At 48.3% G+C, this 21,286-nt stretch overlaps 1 protein-coding gene across 6 annotated transcripts in view; it reads right to left on the bottom strand.

Annotated features, from left to right (window-relative positions):
• SLC25A22 (solute carrier family 25 member 22) overlaps positions 1 to 21,286 on the bottom strand; it is a 52,489-nt gene that overhangs the window by 17,635 nt on the left and 13,568 nt on the right. For 4 of the 6 annotated variants that reach the window (XM_066187780.1, XM_066187781.1, XM_066187784.1 and 1 more), the window contains exons 2-4: positions 11,013 to 11,119; positions 6,791 to 6,916; positions 3,563 to 3,618 (exon numbers count right to left, since the gene is read on the bottom strand). In XM_066187780.1, the coding sequence (XP_066043877.1) occupies positions 3,563 to 3,618; positions 6,791 to 6,916; positions 11,013 to 11,032 (202 nt within the window). In that variant the 5' untranslated portion in view covers positions 11,033 to 11,119. Of the gene's footprint in view, positions 1 to 3,562; positions 3,619 to 6,790; positions 6,917 to 11,012; positions 11,120 to 13,592; positions 13,719 to 16,840; positions 16,860 to 21,286 lie in introns of those variants that run through there. The other 2 variants (XM_066187782.1, XM_066187783.1) reach the window with 2 other exon arrangements.

Below are 21,286 nucleotides of genomic sequence, written 5' to 3'. Positions count from 1 at the left end.
AGAAGAGAAAGAAAAAAGCATAGATCTGCTACTCTTAACACCAGTGCAAAGGGTTCACTGAAAGAAAGCACACAAACTCCAAACTATCAAGCAAGGAAGCTACACAAGAAGTACACCTCCACATGCTGACCTTCAGGGACCAAGAGGCTTTCATAGAAGTTTCTCTTCAACTGCAAATAAAGCAGAAGGTAAAACCACGCAATATTCAGGGAAAAAAAGTTAATGAACCTGGGTTTTCTCTTACATCTTTGATATTTTCAGTAAAGCTGCTTAGCAGAGAATGGATAATCCCTGTCCTGAATAATCCATAACGGCTTCAATTTACTGGAGGAGGAGAAATTAGATACTCCAGCTGCTGGCTGTATGCCTTCCACAGCATCTTCTTCTTTTTGTAAAATCTCAATTCTGCCCACACCAATGAGTACTTCCCTAACTAAAGCCAACCTTGGTCTACAGGCAATGCTACATGTACCACAAGCAAAGACAGACACACAGAATGGAAAAATAAATAGCAATCATTAAAAAACAAAGCTTTTCAAAAAGAACTAAGGAAGCACTACAAAGAACAAAATCAACAAGAGGCAAAACCAGTTGTTCGCCAACTAAACTTGTAGGCCCCCTCTTCTCACCGAGCCTTGGTTTTTCATTGAAACACATTTCTCACAGAAGCCCTTATACACCACCAGCAACCTACATAACAGGGGGACTGAGTCATCCCCAGTGCAGCACTAGGAGATATTAATAGCAGAGGCCAGGGACGGCTGCCACACTGCTGCAGCTGAAGTGCAGCTACCCTCCAAACGTCACCAACAGCAAAGGGCACATCCTCAGCCTGATCTGGGCCTTTGGCTCCGGCCAACTCGACCAAACAGCTGGTCTGCAAACAGCACGGGATTGCTCGGAACATGTGCTTGGGATCCTTAGGTAGCTCTGGCTGGACTGCAGTGGGAGGCTGTGAGAGCATCTCTCCAAGGTCCCTGATCAGTGATGCCCATGGGGGCCAGGAGCCCACAGGCACTAGGGATTCATTCACTTGGCATCACGTTTTCAGGCTGCACACCATCGATTCCTTGAGCACAGACGGGGCTAGACAGCACCATCCAGCTTCGAGGCACTGCTGCTACACAGATGACATGCTACACAGGGGAAAAACACGAGGGAACTGCTCTTCTTTCTGCCACAGACAAATCCAAGAATCCCTGCAACTTTTGGGGAAGAACTTGAGAGAAATGTGGGGATTGCCTTATACATCACATAGTTTGCTATGGGCTACTCATACAAAGCAAAGACTGTTTGTCCACACAACACCTTAAGAGGTCATTTGCAGAAAAGCATCCTACAAGCACAAGCCACTCCCCTGTCTGCACTGAGGAGATTTGATCGACACACGGAGGAGTCCTGAAGTCACACAGCAGGAATGGCTGTGCCCGAACAGACAGAGTCTGTCCTCTGACAGAGGCCAAAGGATCTGCAGGGACAACTACAACTGACGTGCTTGTGACTCCTCCATGGGGAGCAGCAGCTGCTACTTTAGCACATTAACATATAATCCTCCCAATTTCAGCTTAAAGCCAGCAAATAAGACTTTGTGAGTCATGCAGTAAATTGTGGTGGGGAACTAGGACAGCTGGAGGGAGTAGGAACCAATCCCATCACCTGATTTCCATCCTTCTCTGTCTACAGGATTCAGACATCTCTTTTTACCTTTTTTCCAGAAAAGTGCTCACACAATCTTCATGGACCTTGGATGTCTTTTACCCACCAACCCTCTACCTGAGAGGGAGGAAAGGGCTACTGAAGTCAGCTCACAGAACTGAGGCACAGAGACCAGGGCTGCTGCTCTTGGGAGTACTCACATTTGCACCCTGGCCATGCTGAAGTATCTATAATTTTCTGGAGGGAGCTGGAGCTATTCAAAAAAGGCCTCTCCAACCCAGCTCCCTATTTAATAGTCAGAATTTGAAGCAACTATCAGCACCCGGAACAGAGTTAGGGACATGGACCAAGCTGACCAGACTTGGGAAAGGTTGGGAAAAGAAGAGGTATTGCAAAACCCTCTGCACCCTTCTGCTTGGGGATGACAAGTGGCCTGGAGATCCACATCCTCTCTACCACTCTGTGTCTTAAAGCTGTCATCCCAAAAGTCCTGATTCTCACAAAAACTCTTGGTCTCCACTGTAAGTTTCCCCAAACAGCTTCTTCCTTCTGCCTCCCACCAAGCAGCCTGCCATTGCACATTTACAGCCAAAGTTAACACAAGCTCAAATTCCTGGCTAGGAACAGAAAAGCAGCCAGCTTCTGGAAAAAATCAAAGGGGAACGCGTCACTGCTAGCATCGAAGATGGAGCTTGCCAGGGCTCCTCGAGGTTATTTGTCTTGTTGCCTGCTCCCAGGAAAGCTGATGCAAAGCAGCCAATCCATCCCCACCATCCACCACACTCCCCTGAAACGCCCACCAGGAAGTTGGGCAAGAGACGCTGCTTGAACATCCAATGCCTGCTCCCAGGGTGGCCAGCCACAATGCCTATGTTTCCTTAGGAGTAGGGAAGAAGCAGCAAGAGATACTACGTGTGCCAAGAGCAAGGAGCCAGCATCTCTGCACTTCTGCTTGAAAAAACAAAGAGCAAGGACTCAGCTTAATCATAGCAGTGCAACTTTAATCAGGCTTTATCAGTGACTGAGTGCCACCAAGAATGCTATCTGAGCACCCCAGATAAAAACTGCATTTGCAGGCAAGTGACTATCAGGACACAAAATGAATCAGAGCACGGTGTCAATGAAGCCAGTTGGACTGTGCTGCAAGCTGAGGAGGTATTCCATGTTTTCCTCTGTTACAAGTAAAGTCAGGATTTGGCCTGCTGGTCTCCTCTTCTAAAAATCTTTAAAAGCTTACAGGGATTTTGTGTTTAAACTAGAAAAGGTATAATGTCATCTGAGGAACTCCCTGCTGTAACACTGCTGTAAGACAGCCTGAGCCAAGGAGCCAAGAGATTTCTAGCAGGTCAGCACACAACAACCAAACAGCTGAAGCTCCACCCTGAGCCAACCTCTGATTTTCTTAACATCTCAAGGGATGTTTTTTGGATGGCAGGTTATTTTTAATTTTTTAAGTTTGTCTTAATGCTTGAACAAGGCACTTGGGCATGCTTGAGACAGCAGGCCTGACCACACTGGTGGGGGGCTTTGACATAAATTCAATCATTAACCACAGAACTTCAAGAGTTGGTTTGCTACTGCCCCACTGCCCAAGCTGGGAAACATAACATACAGTCCTGAAACAAAGTCCAGCAGCTTCACTTAAACTGCTAGTAAAGATGAACTTCACTAAGTGGTAAGATTTAACATCAAAACAGTCATGAGGAGGACTCAAGTCCTCAGTGGTAGGTATCTGAATAGACACCTGCATGGAGGAGTTTATTTTCAGAAACAGCTGCACTGTTCAACCTCCTAGGACACTGCCAGGTTATTGCTTTATATGCCAGAGAACAGAGCTTTTCCTCCTACTTATGCACCAGTGCTTCCAACGCAAAAGCTGTGCTGTGCCTGAGTCAGCTGTGCTTACCTCTGTACATGCCAAAGTAGCCTTCCGACCGAATCGTTTTAATGAGGCAGTCAGACCTGCAAACAGAACAGAAGGAGATGAACCACAGGACTTCAAAGGTGGGGGTGTGCAGAGAAAAACAAAGCAAATTTCTTGGAGCGGTTTCCATTTACATCCTGTCAGCGAAACGCTCAGCTGAGATGGGAACTGCGTCAGCCTCTCAATGTGCCCTTGTTGAGGCCTGAGTCCAGTTTCAACCCCTAATTCACAGGGGCTTTGAAACCCCTGGCTCACCCTTCACACACTGTCTGCTTTCTAGAAACACAAAAGGGAAAAGTGTCACTGCAAGGGCTGTTTATCCAGGGTCCCCTGTGGCAAATGCACATTAGATGTTCTAACAAGCAGATCCCCATGTACGCATTTTTAAATCCAGCTCTGGAAGGGAAATAAGGGGGCTAAACCCCCCCCCCCATGCTGACTTGTTTGACTTACTCAGTGAAATCTGACACACAAGGCACACAAACACGAGATGACCTGAACACTCAGTCATCTGTGGCCTCCCACGCAGATTAGAGCACGCACTTTTAACACATCAAGTCCCACAGCAGGCAGCAAGCACTCAGGCTCTTAGCCTGAGGAGAGCACAGCAGGGTACCGTGCTCCGAAGGGAAAAGTGTCACCTTCCTTGTTGCAAACACATTTACTACAGATGGAAAAACCATGCAAAGCACAGGAATGGCTCAAAGGCTTTTGAAGGCACAGACACACACACCTAGCAAATCCAAAGCATGGTTCAGGAAGGCTGCACAGATTCCCTGGCAGAGTTTCCCTCTCTGGACCACAGCTGCATGAAGCCTGGATGCTGGTGAAGGTGGCTTTAGCATCTTTGGGAAGAGACAGGTACGTGTTGTGGCCATAGGGGAAGGGAGAGGTGCACAGGCATGTGTGTGTACATAATTTAAGGAGCAAAAGGCTCTTTCAAGCAGCAGTAAGAGAATTGTGGCTGATGAAAACATGAATACGTTTTTAAGGGATTTGGCAACACAAGGAGTAAACTTCTCAGCTCTGCAGTAGTGCTGAGGTGGAAGAGAAGGAAATACAGAGCTCCCGTTAGGGCATTATGGCCCCGCCTTGGTCAAGACTGTTCTAGGGTTGTTTGTGAAGAGCCCATCCTCTGTTGCTGCCAGTCATGGCAATGAATTTCCACTCTCTGCTTGGATTCTCTGAATTCTTCAGCATCTCATTTTTCACACACTCCACCCCAGCCCCTGCAACTTGACACATACTCATTTCCTTCTTCTGCGCAGCCCCTCCAACACATCTGCAAGCCTCAGAAATCTCAGTGCACCTTTCCCCTATCCATCCCATCAAGTTCTTCCACTGCAATGCTGGAGACAACACATTTTCCCAGAGCCAGTGATGCTGCTTTGAGCAAGCTGTAGCAGGGAGAGGAGTGACAAGAGCTGCTCCCCACCATATTCATACAGCCCTGCTGCATCAGGATAGAGTTTGCACGTCACTTAAATCCCCTCAAGCTGCAGCAGAACAAGATGCAGCCAAGGCCAAATCCAGCTTTCTTCTCTGCCTGGAAAAAGGGAGCCAACAGCCAACTAAAATGATACAAAACATACCTGGGGCGGCACAGCCCAAAAGCCAAGCTCTCTCCAGCCCCCAGAAGTCTCCCAGTGTCTTTGTCTTTTTCAAATGAAAGGTTCCCCTGATGCCAAAGATCTCTCGAGCCAAGCAGAAGTAAGGGATGTTATCACAAAGTAAGAAAGCTAACATGTTAAAGAAACTTGCCGCTTTCCTGGGTGTTCAGCAGACACCAGGTAATTGGTGTAATCAGGCAATCTAGTATTGATGGGCACACAGCATTTCCAGGAAAATAAGCCTCTGTAACTGGGGAAACTTTCTTAGGAAAGCTCAGCCCTTCCCTTTCTTAGAAGCAGCCAGTTCAAATACACAGGGTAATCTTATGTATTCCTTAACAACCCCACTCTTACAGCAATTCCTGGCTGTGGAGCTGACTTGCAATTGACTGCTGGAGGTTACAAGGCTCTCTCCTACTGAGCTCCTTTCCAGGCATAAGACATTCCAGCATGCAGTCCCAAGGGGTGTCTACAAGTTCTTCATCCTGCCCAAACTCCTGCTGCTGTTACATGTCAGGTTAGGAGGATAAGTGATCCTCGGGGAGGTGAAGGAATCTACAGCAGGAGCGGGACACAACAAAAGGGGAGGCAAAGCAAGATGGGGGGCCACATCCTGCCAACAAGCCAGGGCACACCAACAGCGCAGGGAGCAGAGTGCATGGGAGCTGTCAAGGGAAGTACCAGAGCCTACAGCCTAAGCTCATGTCATCAGCTAGAGCAAGGAGGCACAAAGACTAAAGCCATCAACATACAGTGCATTTCCTTCCTATTCCCCCTCTGCCTCAAATTCTCCTGTAGAAGAAAAAGATGGTGTGGAGGAGCAGGTAACGCTAGCTCTAAACAAAATTATAGGAGGACAGGACATACCTCGCCAGTCCCAGTCCCTTCTTCCCCTCAATATCATCAATTCTTTTGGAAAACTAAGGCCTGTCGCTGGTTCCTAGGATAAAGCATCTTGTGCTGAGTGTGGTACACATTCCCACAGCAGATACACAGCCCTAAGCATCCAACACGAACTCCAGGTGAATTTGGTGGGCTGGATACACTCATGCTTTCTTTTTCTACAGCCTGCAGTACCTGGGGTTTTTTAGGACACAGGACTGCTGGTGTAACTACAGCATGTGTAAATCTGTGATCCTTCAAAAGGTCCACATGCAATGCTCTAGACTGGGAATGAGTGACTGCTTCCTCTTTTAAAAACTGACACAGCAAAGGATCTCCAATATCAGAGCAATGGAAACAGAACAGAGGCAGAAATTCCCTCAGGCACCTGACTAGCTCAGCAGATTCCTTGTGTCTGGGATCAGGTGATCAGGATTCCTTGTGTTGTGGTTCTGAGCCCTGGCAGTAGTGAACCCCCGCTTCCAAGCAAGGGATACAAACAGATGTGCCCCCTGCAGAGGACTCCTCTGCCCAGCTCAGCAGCCTCAATAGCTGCTCTACTTGCTTCATCTGTTCTAACACAGCTCCAGACTGTCCCCTGGCTTTCCTGAGGACAGCCCATTCCTAGAGATGCTGAGCTCACTTGAAAGAGGTAACAGAGTGGAAGGATTCCCTGTGGAAAGCTCCAAGGGATGATGCCCCTGTGGGCAGTACTCACAGGCTGGTGTACATCCGTTGGCCATTCTGCTGGTTCTGCAGGCGAGTTTTTGCCAGGTCAATAGGAAACACACACGTGACCCCGATCAGCCCAGCTATCCCTCCATTGATCAGCTTGGCAGGTAAACTGTAAGGGGATGAGATACAGAAACAGATGTCTTAGCGCTAGGTAATATAAGGGAAGGGAAGGAGGAGAGAGCTGAGCTCTTTCGCATGACCACAGTTAATGCATCACTGTGAGACAAGGCTGTCTCCCCCAGCACAAAGGAAGCTCTTCTACAAAGCAAAGCTTATTTCCTGCTGCGTATATGAGGAGGCAGAGAAAGCAGCAAAACCCATCAGGACAAACCAGTGATGAGTGGAGTGGAGCCAAATACCTAACCCACACATCACTAGGAGCAGGAAAAAATCCTGTTGCCCAGGATCCAAGGATTTCTGTTGTTCCTAGAGGAGAAAAGACTGAGTGCTGGACCATCTACCACGTGGACAGCCTTCAGTTAGGGCCCAGTGGCATCCGAGCCAGCAGGTTTACCGACAAAAGCTTTCCTGCGCCACAATCATATCCGCAGCTAATGAGAGGTTCGTGACACGTCAGCTGCTACCATCATGTGGGAATGGGCTCAGCAGAAGCACCCAGCTGGCAGCCATGGAGCAGATGGCCACAGCCATGGGAAACTGCTTCCAGAGCCCCTGCCCAGGGCCAGGGGAACACACACAAAGCAAAACCACGGGGCTGGCAGCCCGCACGGCCGCAGACACGGAGACGTGAGCTCATACCTCTGGGGGAAATCAAAACCTAGCTCGCTGCACGTGCTTCCCAAGCACAGGGCTTTTTCCACTCCCCTTTGTGCTCCCGCAGAGAATTCTTGCAAGTGGCACTGAGTGAAAGCCACATCAGCTAAATGTGGGTTCCCAGCAAATTCAATTAAGAAAAATGTCCTGCACTTACACGCTCAATAAACCACTGCACACAGAGACAAAGAAAGCCTGTTTGAGACAGTTCCCTCCAATAAAGCACAGGATATGGCTCCCTGAACACAGGATGTGTCAGATATTAAACTGGTGGCTGACAGCAGTCCTAGACTGCAGCTGGGTGAGTCTGCAAGGCCTATCCTCCCATCAGGGGAACCAGCACACTGCCTTTCACGAGGGTGACTTGCTGCTCTGGATGGGGGCACAGACTGCATTACCCTCTGGAAGCAGCAGTGCTGAGGCTGGCCAAGGCATGGGGGGGCGAAGCCCTGCAAACATGTTCCCCCCAAGAGCACTCCCGAGCACTCTGCATCAAGGGGCAATTGCAGAGAGGATCAATAAGCAGCCATGTTTGAGGAAAAGGTAGGATACGGAGACTCAAGGTTTCAACTTGAAGGGTCCCTGAGGGAAGCAGACAAATAAGGGGCGGAAAAAACATAAGAGACTTTGTCCACAGGTGCTAAGCATGATCTTGACACCTCAGGACTGACACACTGACACACCTTGACACACTCCTTTCAGCTTCTGTTGTCCTGCACCCAAAGCTCCTTCGCTCCTTCCTCCCCAACACTTGCACAATACAACACACACACAGCCCCAGGACTGGCACAGCTGGAAGAAGAGGTGCCAAGGACAGGCAGACAGATCTGAGCTCAGCCTACAGCTCCAAACTAGACGGTGCTGACTGAGATTAGATCAGCACAGTACTTGAGGAAGGCAGACCCAAATCAGCACAAGCTCAGTGCAGAGCCAGGCTTTCAGACCTCACCAGCTCCAGACTGTTGCCTCAGGGATCTCTGTGCCACAGTCTGAAAACAGAATAGATTTGCCTGCAAACTCCTGCACCCAACATGTTCTCAGGACATGGGAAAATTTCAAACAGTAAGCTTCACATGATTGTGCTCTCCTTATTTAACCCACAGTCACACTGAAGGAGGAGGTTAGAGACCAGATAAAAGTGTGCCAAGATGGAGACACCACGGAGAACAAAGGTGTTTGAAGACAGGATCACCTCAGCCTCCCTAAATTCAGCTCTGAAGTCACTGTTGGCAGGTCACAGACTGTGAGGCACAACCAGTGCCCCCTTCCAGCCTCAGCACTGTCATTGCTTCTCTAAGTGTCCCTGAAACACCTGGGACAGGCAAACACATGCCTTCCTCAACGTGTTCCAACAGTGAAATCATCATAGGATTTATATCAGGTGGGACTGAGACACAGACACAAAGGTCCCGCCTGCTGCTACCGTAAGTACAAGAGATTCCCCAATTTCAACCCAGACCCCAGCAGTAAAGGAAAATGGTCTGATGTGCCCAGGCAAGACAAAAATTTGAGGCTGCAGACAGCCTTTCCCTCTGCCTGTGGGGGAGAAACCCTTGCTCAATACTCTCAACACACCTGAGTCTAACCATCCAGATCTCCCAATGAACACTGCAGGGGGAAACTGGTATGGATGGACTACTGGGCAAGACACCGAGCTTAAGTTCCACATGCACTGCTGCGGAAATGCAGTGCCCTTGATCTCACCTTGCAGCACATCACTACTATTGAATTTAGTCTTTTTCTATCAATCTTGTTCTACTAAGGGGTGGCAGAAACAAATCTCTTTGGCTTGGCTGCCTGTGACTACTGCAGACATGTGGTCCCATCAACTGGAGAGATGACCAACCAAAGCAGGAGAGGCGAGGGATCTGAGGCATGAAGAACATGAGACAAAGACCACTGCACCTGAATCAAAAGCTTTTTCCCCTGTGACTGAGTCATCCCCCTTTCACAAGTCAGTGCTTTCTGCTCTCTCAAGGGATAAGAATCCATTATGCCTGGTCTCTCTGTCCTATTTAGCTTTTGAACAGCCACTGCCTCTCACTACCGACATGTGCAGGGCTTAGTGGAACGGGGACAACACAGGCTAGCATGCAAATGAAGCCATTTGTTCAGTTCAATACAAGAAGGGATACAAAGGCATCCCGGTTCTCCCCTTCTAGTGCTCCTCCTCAGCCCTTTTAACTAGTCCCTGTAGCCAGCAAGCTCCTGCTTACCCTGCCAAGAGCACACTGAAGGAGCCAGGGCACATCTTGTAGGACTCATCTCCTCTTGTAGGACACTTCTTTTCTTCCTTTAAAATACCAAGCTTCAAATAGTCACAGACGTCTGATCATTTTGCTTTGCTGAGGTTATCAGGAACAAAGACCTGCCAGGTTCCATGGAGGAGAATCTCAGCATGCCCTTCATGGGTGTGTTGGAAGAGTTCCAAGTGCTCTCCAAACTGGGTAGCAGATGATGGCCAAATCTAGGCACCCAAATACCCCACAATGCTGTATTTTTATCAGCACAGCCCAGGACTGTTTACATTTGCAGAGGACAGGCATACAGGAAGATATCCTAATCGTGGCAAATGCTAAGAAGGTGCAGCCCTCTTGCCTGCAGCATTCATGCACAGCCAAGTCCTGTCCCTCTGTCACCATGTTTCATTCACCCACTCACCCCACCTGTCCTGAGCTGGTAACCTGGAAAAGCACATGTTAGAAAAGCAACATGAAGGACCCCACAGAAATGCCACAGCATGTAGGAGCCACCTAGCTGGGGCAACTTCACAAACAGCAAAAAGCTAAACCCATGTGGAGGAATGTGCAGATCCACAGCTCTTAGGAAGCAAAGAGTAGAACTGTGCCTTTCTGAAATGCATCCCAGTTTATTTCCAGGGAAGACTCAAATCCAGCCTTTACCAGAACCAACGCTCGTAAGTTTCCACTGCGCACATAAGTGTCCTTAATCATTGTTGGTACTTCATGTTCCTGCTATCACTCAAGCCTTGACTGTCTTTAGAGTAAGAGCACAAGGCTGCACAAGGCTATGTGGACTTTGTCATTACAAGTACTGCATCCTTGGCGGGTCAAGGACCTGGCTTTGTTCCCTTGATGCCAGCAGCTGAAGTCAGCAGGTCAGGGTGACCTTTGAAAGAAGAAACAAAAAGGAACAGACTCACACAGGATAGAAAGCAGAGAGTAGAAAGGAAAAGGCAATGAGAAAAAAGAACTGAAGAAAGCAGAGATGTGACAACGTGGCAGAGACAGAAAATAAGAGAAGGTTCAAAAAAAGCAGGTAGGAAAGGAGAAGAGAAAGAATCAAAACGGTTTTAGGCCAGAAGAGATGATCAGGTGATTTCCTCCAACCTCCTGGATCTCAAATGGAAATAAGTTTGAAAGATTTTAAAAGAAAAACCTAAAGCACAATTAAAAAAAGTTAAAAGTTACCTGATCTGTTTATCAGCCATTTAATTCAAGCTTGATCTTGTTAAGAAATGAATCTGTTCCTTCAAATAGTTCTTTTTCAGTCACTTCTTTCTCACTTCAGTTTCTTCCTGGGAAAGGACAGAAAGACACCAAGAACACAAAGTTGAGACACTTACTCTTAAAGCTCAGGGCCTACTTGGCAGGCAGGGTGTAAGGCTAGGACAGCTGAGGCACAAGTGACTCAAGGGAGCACCTGATCTCCTCAAAGAGGAGACTGAGCTCCAGAGGGAGCCTTATAAATGTATGTGTGTAAATATAAATATACAAGGACATATGGAGGGAAGAGTTGCCAGGGTCATCAGGTTCTAGCAGCATGCGAGGCAAGGCTGCAGCCAGGCAGGGGGCACAAGCTCTGCCCAGCAGCCAGGACAGCCGTGTCTGTCACTTCTCTCAAACTTCAGAGAGCATTTCACACCATACCATGTGCATCCCCAACCCTCTGCAGGTCCACCCAGCCAGCCCAAGACAGTCAAGTGTCATTACAAGACTCTTTTAGCACTTCCCTTCAACATATACATGCTGTGTACAAAGGACAGCCTTCAAAAACCTGCTCTTCCAGAGGTTACTATCCTTCCCCTACTTCCAAGCTTAAACTGACAGCCAGTCTTGTGCCAAAATTGTCTTTAAAGGAATGCCTCTCCCATCCCAAGCTACTGATGCCACTTTGCCCTTTGGACTGCTCCTTTCAGCTCAGTGCCAGACTGCAGGAACCAGTTCTCTCTAAGACTCTTAATTGTTACTGTTTAATGAGAGCTGTTAGAAGTTACCACACAAAGAAATCTGGATACCAGAGAGAATTTCAGAAGTGGCCACAACTTTCAGCTCTCTGGAGATGTCTCCATCTCCTCACCTCCAGCCTGGGAATCAGACGCCCTATGCTTTTTGCAGGTGTCTCAGCAGTATTCAGCCAACTTCCTTCCTCTTCCCTTTCACCTGCCACCTGGATGCTGAGCCAGAAGCAAAGGAGGTACCTTTGCCCTTTGCCTCTGGAATGAAATTTTCTCCTTTACCGCAGATTTCCTAAGCCACACAGAATCTCACATCCTTGGCTTACGGGACCAACACTTCTGCTCTGGAGATGCCTCTGGCTCCCAGTGCATTCCTGAGAATAAAATCTCCCTGAAAGTGTGAAGGGCTAGTGATGGTGCAAACAGGTATGGGAAGGAGTTCAGATCTCCCTCCTGTTATATCAAGTGCCAAGGATAGGACAGCACAAAACCACTTGTACAGCCCCACTCTTGGACAACATGAGATTGAAGCTGCCTTTTCTGCAGCCCCACATTGAACTGGAACTGTGAGAGACCAGCACATGGAGCTGCCTAAGGAAAGGCACTCCTCCTCAAAACACCCACTGCACTATGCTGTTACACCTCCTGTGACCCCTCTTCTGTCGCCCCAACTTTGCTTGCTTTTCAGAGTTTGCATTTAGTTCTCACGCAGCTTCAAGAAAACAATGTATATTTTTAGAATTTATCTTTGTGTTTACATATTTCACCTCTGGGAGGAGAAAGGTGACTGATGCTGGTCTTCACCAACGAGGTCAAAGAGGTGGCAACCTATGCAGCCAATCTTGTGCCTTCTGAAAGAATTGTATATAAGATGGAGTCAGAAAATCAAGTACAGAACTTTCCTGCTGACCTTCTTACTGCCTGCCTCATTCTTTCGTGTCCCAAAGTGTGACACTCTTCAGACAGCTTACCTGATTTCAACTGATCTGCGGCTGCACACCTTAAAAAGCTCCCGATCATCTAAGTCTGCATTTTCCAAGTGAAAATCGCTTACACCCTCCACTACATGTGCTTTCATGTGCATGCCCACAAGAGCAGCCTGGTTTAGGTTAATCTAATTTTCTATCAAATTAACCAGAATAAGACAAAAATATAAAAATATAGGAAGACCAGTAGCTGAAAGCCTGTAACTGTTGCAATAGGACATGAAATAAAGATGCTTGACTCCAGTCAGAAGGCAGTAGAAACCAGAAGGCTTTATTTACAATTTATTCAGCCCTTTTATAACACACTGCACTAAGAAGGCACGTTATTGATCTATAGGACTGACACCTCTCCCATTGGCTAAGTAAAAGAAATAGCAAACAACACCTGCTGTTATGGGAAAGCAAAATTGTTTACACAAGGTTGTTTTGGGAAAAAGAAAACTGTTAAAAAGCTTCCCTTGAAAAGCAATTCTCAGGCTCAGAAAACATTGAGTCTACATGTAACCCAGTCATAAACAAGCCACAAATCATGAAAACTCACTTGATAATGTCTACACCCTCAATCAACCTGTGTTTATTGAAACAGGCCTGACAAAATATACGCACCAAGGGGTCCCGATAGCCTGCTCCAAGCTCAGGCAAAATGCCCCCCTTGTTGCCTCTGCTGCACCCTTCCATGCCGAGGGGCATTCAGGAGGACAGGCATCCACCACAAAGGGCAAGAGCAAGAAAAGACAGCAAGGCTGCCAATATTCACCACAGCCATGTAGACAGAAGAGTGAGAGACCAAGATGGACACACAAATACATCACAGGGCTGTTTCTTACCTGCTGACACAAGAAGGGCAATGGAGTCACTCTGCACCAAGAGGGACTTGGGACAGCTGAGTTTAGTTCTCTCTGGCCTTTTTTTCTTTCGACTTTTGGCTTCAGCTCCCCACCTGCCCAGTAAATACAGAGTCCTCCACAGCTGTCTGATCCGACTGGAAAACTGCTGCTGTTTCCCACCAGGGAACAGATGCTCCTGCTGCAGCTGCACAGCAAGACAGGGTGAAAACAACCTTCCTGGGTTTAAAACTGGGCAAAGTTACAGGTTTCCTTGGTGCTGGCTGTACAGCCAGCAAATACCAGGACTAGTATCATCTCCCCTAACAAAAGCCACTCAACTAGCGGACGAGCAACGGGAAGCGAACAATGTGATCATTTTACAGCAGGCACCAGCACTTGATAACTGTTTAAACAGCACCTGGCACAGCAGAGGCCTGAATGTCTGTGGCCAGGGGATTTTAATGAATTAAGGGATTTTAATGCAATGAAGTGGAAAGTTTATTTGAGCTCTGTTTGTTTAAACAGAGCTCCAACGAATGACCATTTGCAAAACAAACCCTAAGTCACCCCAAGCTCTATCTGACCGCTTTGCTGTAATCTACAGAACTCCCTGAGTCCCTCAAAAGAGGGTGAATGATGAAGCCACCAGTGGCTTGGTCAGGGAGTTTCTGAGCTGAGCCAGACCCCAGTTTCCTCCAGGGCAGGAAAACAGCTGCTACTATTCTGCAGTCTAAGATAGGGAAAACAGGCTGGGAAGAGAATGATGGGAATTTTATAGGACATTTATAAAACAAATCCAGAACAACACTATACATTTAACCTAGAAAGGAAAGAGATTAAATAAAGACCTAAGTATATCTTCCCAGGAACACAGTGCTCTCAGGAGCCAAAAACTGCACATAAAAGCAGGCAAGCATCTGCAGCCAAGTAGGGTGTCGCTCCAGGGCTTCCTGTGGGAGAAGTGTCAGGGAGCAGGGTTTGCATCTTCCTAGGAAATCTCCCATCAGGGCCTGCATTGGGGCAGCAGACAAGCCAGCAGCACCAAAAAGGTGCTGATGCCTCAGAAGGTCTTTGCATTGTCAAACTTCAGGACAATGGCACTGCTAGAACTGGGAACCCACATGGATGAGGAGCTGAGGAACTGGGAGGAAACTGGTAGCAGGTGAAACAAGAGTCACCAGAGAGCCACCTGAAAGCCAAAGAAGCTAAGCAGCCTCCGTGGAAGGCAATCCTAACTTGAACATCCCATAATTAAGAGAGTGAGAACAGCATGGGAGTATTTCCTTCCTAGAGTGCTGTTAACACAGCTAGGCATGGATTAATGCCCCATTACTTGCACACCAGGACATCTCTTTTACATTTATTAAAATGATCAGGCAAATTAGTTTCAGAGCCACACACACTCTGAAGCGGTGCGAATGCCCCGAAGCTCGCGCTGACACATAAATAGCCCAGGAGCCTCCACAATCGTGTCTTTCCCTTTTCTCACCTCCCAAAAGTCAGCTCCAGACAGTGACAGAACAGCCACACTAGAAGTACCACAATGCAATCCCGGGCAGCTCTGGATGTATCTGGTCCTCACAGTCTAAGCCACCGGCAAAGTGGTGCTATTTTTCTCCCCTGCCTTGCCACACATCTCCCACACAAAGGAGACAGTGAGGCTTTCTCCAGGAAGGCCAGCCTTTGTATCTGCTCTCTTGACCCTATGGGGCTGAACTTTCAACCTTTGGTTTTTGCCTTATCACCTGAAGGAAAAGTGCTTACTAGAGAACACAGCCCAGCATGAGGCACAGAGGGGAGCACGCAGACCTCATCAGGTCTCATTAACGCATCACACCAGCAAGCCTGGATTGGAGATACAGGCACCCAACATCGCCACAAGCCAGGACATCACAGGAGAAGAAATGGGTGAAATTTACCCACCCCCTCTGACCTTGCTCATTGTATTTAGTACCAGCACGCTGCCCTACAGATGTGGGTTGCCACCTCTATCCCCACATGCCACTGCTCTTACCCCCAGTGTCAGCCAAGTACAGCACCCTCCTTCTCCCACTCTTCCCCTGCCAGGCTGGCACAGCTGGCATCCTCCAAGCCAGCTGTAGGCTCCCATCCCACCAGCTCCCCCAGTACTGCAAGCAGCACCCTCCATCCCTCCGAGAGGCCAGCTCTTCCACTTCTGCCCTCTGCCAGCACTCTCATTTTCCAGATCCCATGAGTACATCCTCTCAGGCTCAGACTGCTGCACATCCTGATTGACCCGAGCACACACAGGCTGCCGGTCTGACAGAAAACCTTTAGCAAATGTCAGCTGGTGCTGCGGACGAAGAAAGCAGATCTGTCTTTTCTCTACACCCAAACGTGTCCCCATCCCTGATTTCATGCCAGCACAAATATTTGTGCCGGGCAGACAGACAGGAATGAGATAGAACTGGAGGCCAGCGGTCACTGAAAGCCAACTTCCAAACTACAACCTTGACTTAAGAATAAACAGCAGAAGGGGAAGTCAGGACTCCCTTCCACATATTTCTGTTTGTCTTGAGAACAGACAAACTCAAAGCCCCAGTGAGAGTAGCTGATGTCAAGAAGTAGCACTCAGAAGGTGAGCATAGGAAGCAAAGCTGTGCCAGCATCCACTGCGTCAAGAGGACACAGCCATACAACCATCCACAGTGAGGGATGGCAGGGGGAAACAATCAGCAAGGAGTACCTGCCAGGAGAGGGGAAACCCCCTGGGATCAGCACACTTTCCTTCACAGCACAAACGCATCTGAAGGTGCGGACACTGCCAAATTTTGTTAATGACTGGAGCAAAGCTGTCATCACAATAAGGTTTAAGGAGTGCAAAATGAAACTGCAAGTATTTCCTTAGAGAAGCTGCTTTCTAGATGCATGACAGGCACAAAGTGCACACGGGAGCTGGCACCAGGTAATGTCACCTGGGGAGAAGCTGCCAACTTGGCTCTTGCCTGCTCACGACATTTTGGGACAGACAGGGGTTGGAGAAAATAGGTGGCAGTTTAATCTGCTGCCTGCTTCCCTTTAGGCCCTTGAAGGCAGGGACTGCCATGAATTTCCTTGCAGGGCCTGGCAAGGCATTAGTCCTCAAGAAAACAAAGCAGCTCTCAAACACGCTGGTGAACGCTCCCCACCGTCACGGAGTGTCACCTCTCCAGCTGCACAGGGGACAGCACAGCCACTCCACACCATTCTGACAGACAGAAGCCCCAGGATCGCACATGCAGACTCACCTGCCTCGTGGTCAGCAGCCAGCTGTACCTGTACCACACTGGGCTGTGAAAGCACCAAACCAAAGGCAGTCTCCTCTCTTGCCTCAGGTGATAAAAGGCCAAAGTACCAGTGGGGAGGTGCCATGCCAGCCGCCTGCACCACTGGCTGCTCACACCCTCTGGGGACAAGCCCAGTGCCACAGCGCCCACTCAGCTGGCAAGGCACGGGATGCAGAGCCTCGGCACGCAGGGCACTCCTCCCTAACAGCCCCTGCAGGGACTCTCAGTTCCAGCAGGCCCTTCCCATCCTCCACAGCTGACCTCTGTCTCGTGCTGCTTCCCTCAGGCTGCTTGGGATGGGTGCCCACCACTCCACCCCCTCCTATCACCGTGAGAACAGTCAGACTGGCACCCTTGCAAAACTGCAGGCAAACTTTGCCCCCATATCCAGCCTCCACTCTCCCTGCACTCTGGGGAGCCTAAACTTCATGCTAAGAGACTTCATGATGAGAGAATGCCTTGAAATATCTGCATGCCACAAAGGAACAGGCAAGTTCCCTGGCTGAGGGCATGTTGTAGAGGTGTTTGCAACTGTTTTTGTACTGGTGGCAGTATAGATTTACCTGAATGCCCACAGAGGGGAAAAAGAGGAACAAAACTCTTGATTAGCAATGAGGACTCCTGAGCTCGCATTCCAGCTCCATCACTGACTTGCCCTTCACCTACAGAAGGCTTTTGAACTATAGTTGGCAGCCTGAGGAACATCCTGTGTCTATGACAACATTCCAGCTTAGGAAAAAAAACAACCCTCAAACAAAAACAGTCCAAGATCTTAGCAGACATACTTACTCACCACATCCAAAACAGTGCAGTCATCCATAATATTGCAACAGAAGAGGATTTACAACAGGGCCATATTGGAAGTATCACAGGAGACAATCCCACAAGCCCCTGGGACTACAGCAATATCCTATATTCTGATATTGCATGCACACTGTTGCAACTATCCTCTCCATCAGGATTTACTTGAGACTACAGGAGATTGACACAACAGTAGTCAAGATTTGCCTGCTGCCTTCAGTCACCAGGGTCACCTCCTTGCAAAGCAAAGGAGTTACCAAAGACATCAGGCAGAGCCCTGACTGCTCCTGGCAACTGCCCCTCTGTCTGCCTGGTCTCAGCCACACTATGAAAAGCCAGCACAGCTGCTGGCTCCAAAGCAAGGATCAAAGGGAGTGGAGCAGCAGGTATCCTGGAAAGCAAGAGGACAAAACAGCAGGGAAGCAGGTGGGGAACTTCCTGCCTCCAGGCAGTAAGAGTAGGAGGAACACACCCAGTTTTCCTACTCCCTACCCTTTGGGCTGTCCATCCTGCTGGAAGCATAGGCTGGCCCCCCACTCCCAGTACAGCATCATGCAACTTTGCCTGCTTTGCTGAGAAATCTTTTGCTGTAAGTAAAGACAAGAAGACAACAAGCACCTGCTTGTTACCTTTGTGAGAGCTAAGGCTTGGAGCAAGGCCTCCAAAAGGCACTGTGAGCAGCAAAAGAAGCGCCTTCCTGACCTGGAGAGCTTCTCCAGGCCAAAAAAACAGCAATTTACTTAGATTAGAGCAAAAGCCATTTGCCCTACTGCTTAACAAAAGGAGTCCCACGGAGGCTCCTTCTTGCATCAGCATGATCCCTTTAACATTGAAATGCCAAGCCATCTGCCAAGACAGAAAGGCTTGAGGAACAGGCCTGTGCTGGTCTGGAACAACCACCAGATATACCCTTTGACTTTGCATGTCTTGGGTAACTGCCCTGCATCAAGACAGAAAGTTAACTCTCATCTTGAAGCTGGGCATGGGTATCAGTACTGCAGCACACCAAGAGGCCCCAACGCCTACCTGGGATCTGTCATTTTAGGGGCTGCTCTGACCTTCAGCCAAGGAAAGTCCTTGTCCTGGAGGTTTTGCAACTGAGCTGCAAGATGGGATGAGTAAGGACAGCCCTCAGGAAAAGTGACTCACCCAGAGCTCACATGGGAAGTCTTGATATCAAAGACATTGGAGATGCTAAGCTGAGGGAAGGTTTCAGCAGGACAAATGAGCTTGCAGTCATCTTATTGAGAACACATAGAGTCCTGCTCCACTGAGGGACAACACGTTAAAACACTCTTAAGGTACTATCTTCCCCCACAGGAGAGAGACAACAGCTCTGAAAGTGTTCACAGCACCCCTGGCAAGACTGAGGGGAGCAAAGGAAACCCATGGGAGCTGCTGGCGCTCTTCCCATCTCAATCTGCCTCCTCTCAAAGTTCTCAAAAAAGGCAATTGGGTCAAGTCTCAAAAGACCTGGCTCTTCTGCTCTGCACAAATGCCACATCAAGCATGCTGCCCTGCCGCCCTGTCACTCCTCCAAACACTTACAACACAAGTAACAAGCCTCTACATTTAGGACAACTACTCATGCTCAAAGCAAACTGTCTTGGAGTAGCTGCCAGAGGGCTGAAAACCCTTCCCATGCACCTCATCATAAAATCTTCAGTGATGTGGTCATACCAGGCTAGGGCACGGCCATAGCAAAAATTCAGGCCCAACACTTGCTTGAAAATAGCGGTGGTGGTGCATTCCAATCTTTGGTCTGTAGAAACCTACAAGTCCCTCCACCAATTCAAAAGGATCTGTAAGAAGTAGCTACAGAAGAGGTAATCCATATGCAAATACAAGGAACTATACATATATATATAGCAACTTCTACATAAAATGGTCACTTAAATTCAGATTATAATGGGCTAGGTTATTCTGTAGCTGCAGAGCCAGCAGTACGAGCACAAGCAAACTGACAGACAGTAAAATGGACTGCAGATGATCACGCTGGGGTACAAGCAAGTGCACCTTGAACATTACTGGACAAACCTAAGTGGGTCCTTATTGCCAGTAATGCTCCTTTCCAAGTGCCACCTGAGAAATCATATAGTCACAGGTTGAACTGATGCAATTCTAAATATTTTTAAATCCACCTTCCTTTGGATCTGTTCTCTGTATCAGGTTTTATGAAATTACAGCTTCAGAGACATGCAGCATTACTTGGAGAGAGAAGACAACTTTGCTGAGCTTTTGGGAGCCTGGCAGATGGGAGAGAGAGCAAGGAGAACAAATAAGAACTTAGATACAGTACTCCTTTTCAATAATCTGTGGTGGCCAACAAAAAGGCAGAACCAGCTGACAGTGACAGACAGACCAACCCTTTGATCTGGAAGGACATACCACAGAGAAACTAAATGGCGCAAATCCTTTTTTTGGGTGCTCTGCCAAGAGGCTGAGTAGAAAAGAGTTCCCCTCTCCCAGTTTAAAATAATCACCATGTGCAAAACTGTGATTAAAAACAACCAACCAAGAAGCCCAAGGTAAAGTTAAGGGTCAGATTCTAACACTCAGTAGGAATGAGGTAGAGCACTGAGCTGAGGTCCTGGGGCCTGAAAGGGACCATTCATTCCCCACTAGCAATGAATCCACAGCTCTTGGTTTTCTCTTCCGAAAGAAAGAGGTGCCAGTGACCCTGCTGGGAGGAATAAGCATCTTTTCAGGCCAAATTGCAGCAGTACCTCACCAGAGCAACACTCAACCAACCACAGAGCTGTTCCTGTTGGATGCCTTTAAAGTGTGTAGTCCCAGGATGGTGCTGGCTCACTGTGGCCAAACCGGAGGCTGCAGAGGGAGAGGATGGACAGCTCAGGTCACTGCTGTGCCCACAGTGGACTCCTGGCAGCCCTGCCCCGGGGCTAGAATGGAGAGTGACTTGGTGAGCTGCCCTGCCAGCTCCATCAGCGCCCTTGCTACTGACTGCTTCCTCCTGGATCGCTGGGGATCTTTTCTGCTCTCTCTGTCCCTGTCTACCAGCTCAGGGGGTCAGTTGCCCTAAGGATATTCAGTTTTACTGGTAAAGACTGAGACAAAGAAGGCATTAAGCACCTCAGTCTTCTCCTCAGCCTTTATTACTGTATACTCTGCATCCAGTGAAGGATGGGGATTCTTTTTGGCCACCTTTTTTGTTGTTAGCATATTTATGAAAACATGTTTTATTACCTTTCACAGCTTTTGCCTTTCTAATTTTCTCTCTACATTACCTAGCAATGTCCTTGTACTCTTCCTGAGTTACCTGTCCCTTCTTTCAGTCACAAACCCTTTTTCTGCCTCCCTTGGTTCCTGCAAAAGCTCCCTGTTCTACTTAGGCCAGTCTTCTTTTCCACAGGCTCAACTTTTGGCACATAGGGACATCTTGCATCTTTAAAATTTCCTTCTTAATGTATGTTCAGCCTTCCTGGACCCACTTTGCTGACCTCCTTCCTTACTTCATCAAGAATTGAAAACTCTGTAATTTCATGGTCACTGTGTCCCAGACTGCCTCCAACCACCACATCTCCCACCAGCCCTTCTCTGTTTGCAAACAGCAGGTCTGGGGGGCAGCACCCCTGCTAGGCTCTC

This window comes from Chamaea fasciata, unplaced genomic scaffold (assembly GCF_029207755.1).
Source record: "Chamaea fasciata isolate MVZ Bird 193981 ecotype frontalis unplaced genomic scaffold, bChaFas1.0.hap1 SCAF_7, whole genome shotgun sequence".
Lineage (NCBI taxonomy): Eukaryota > Metazoa > Chordata > Aves > Passeriformes > Sylviidae > Chamaea > Chamaea fasciata.
The sequence above is the reverse complement of the archived record's forward strand: the minus strand, read 5'-3'. Positions and strand labels throughout refer to the sequence as shown.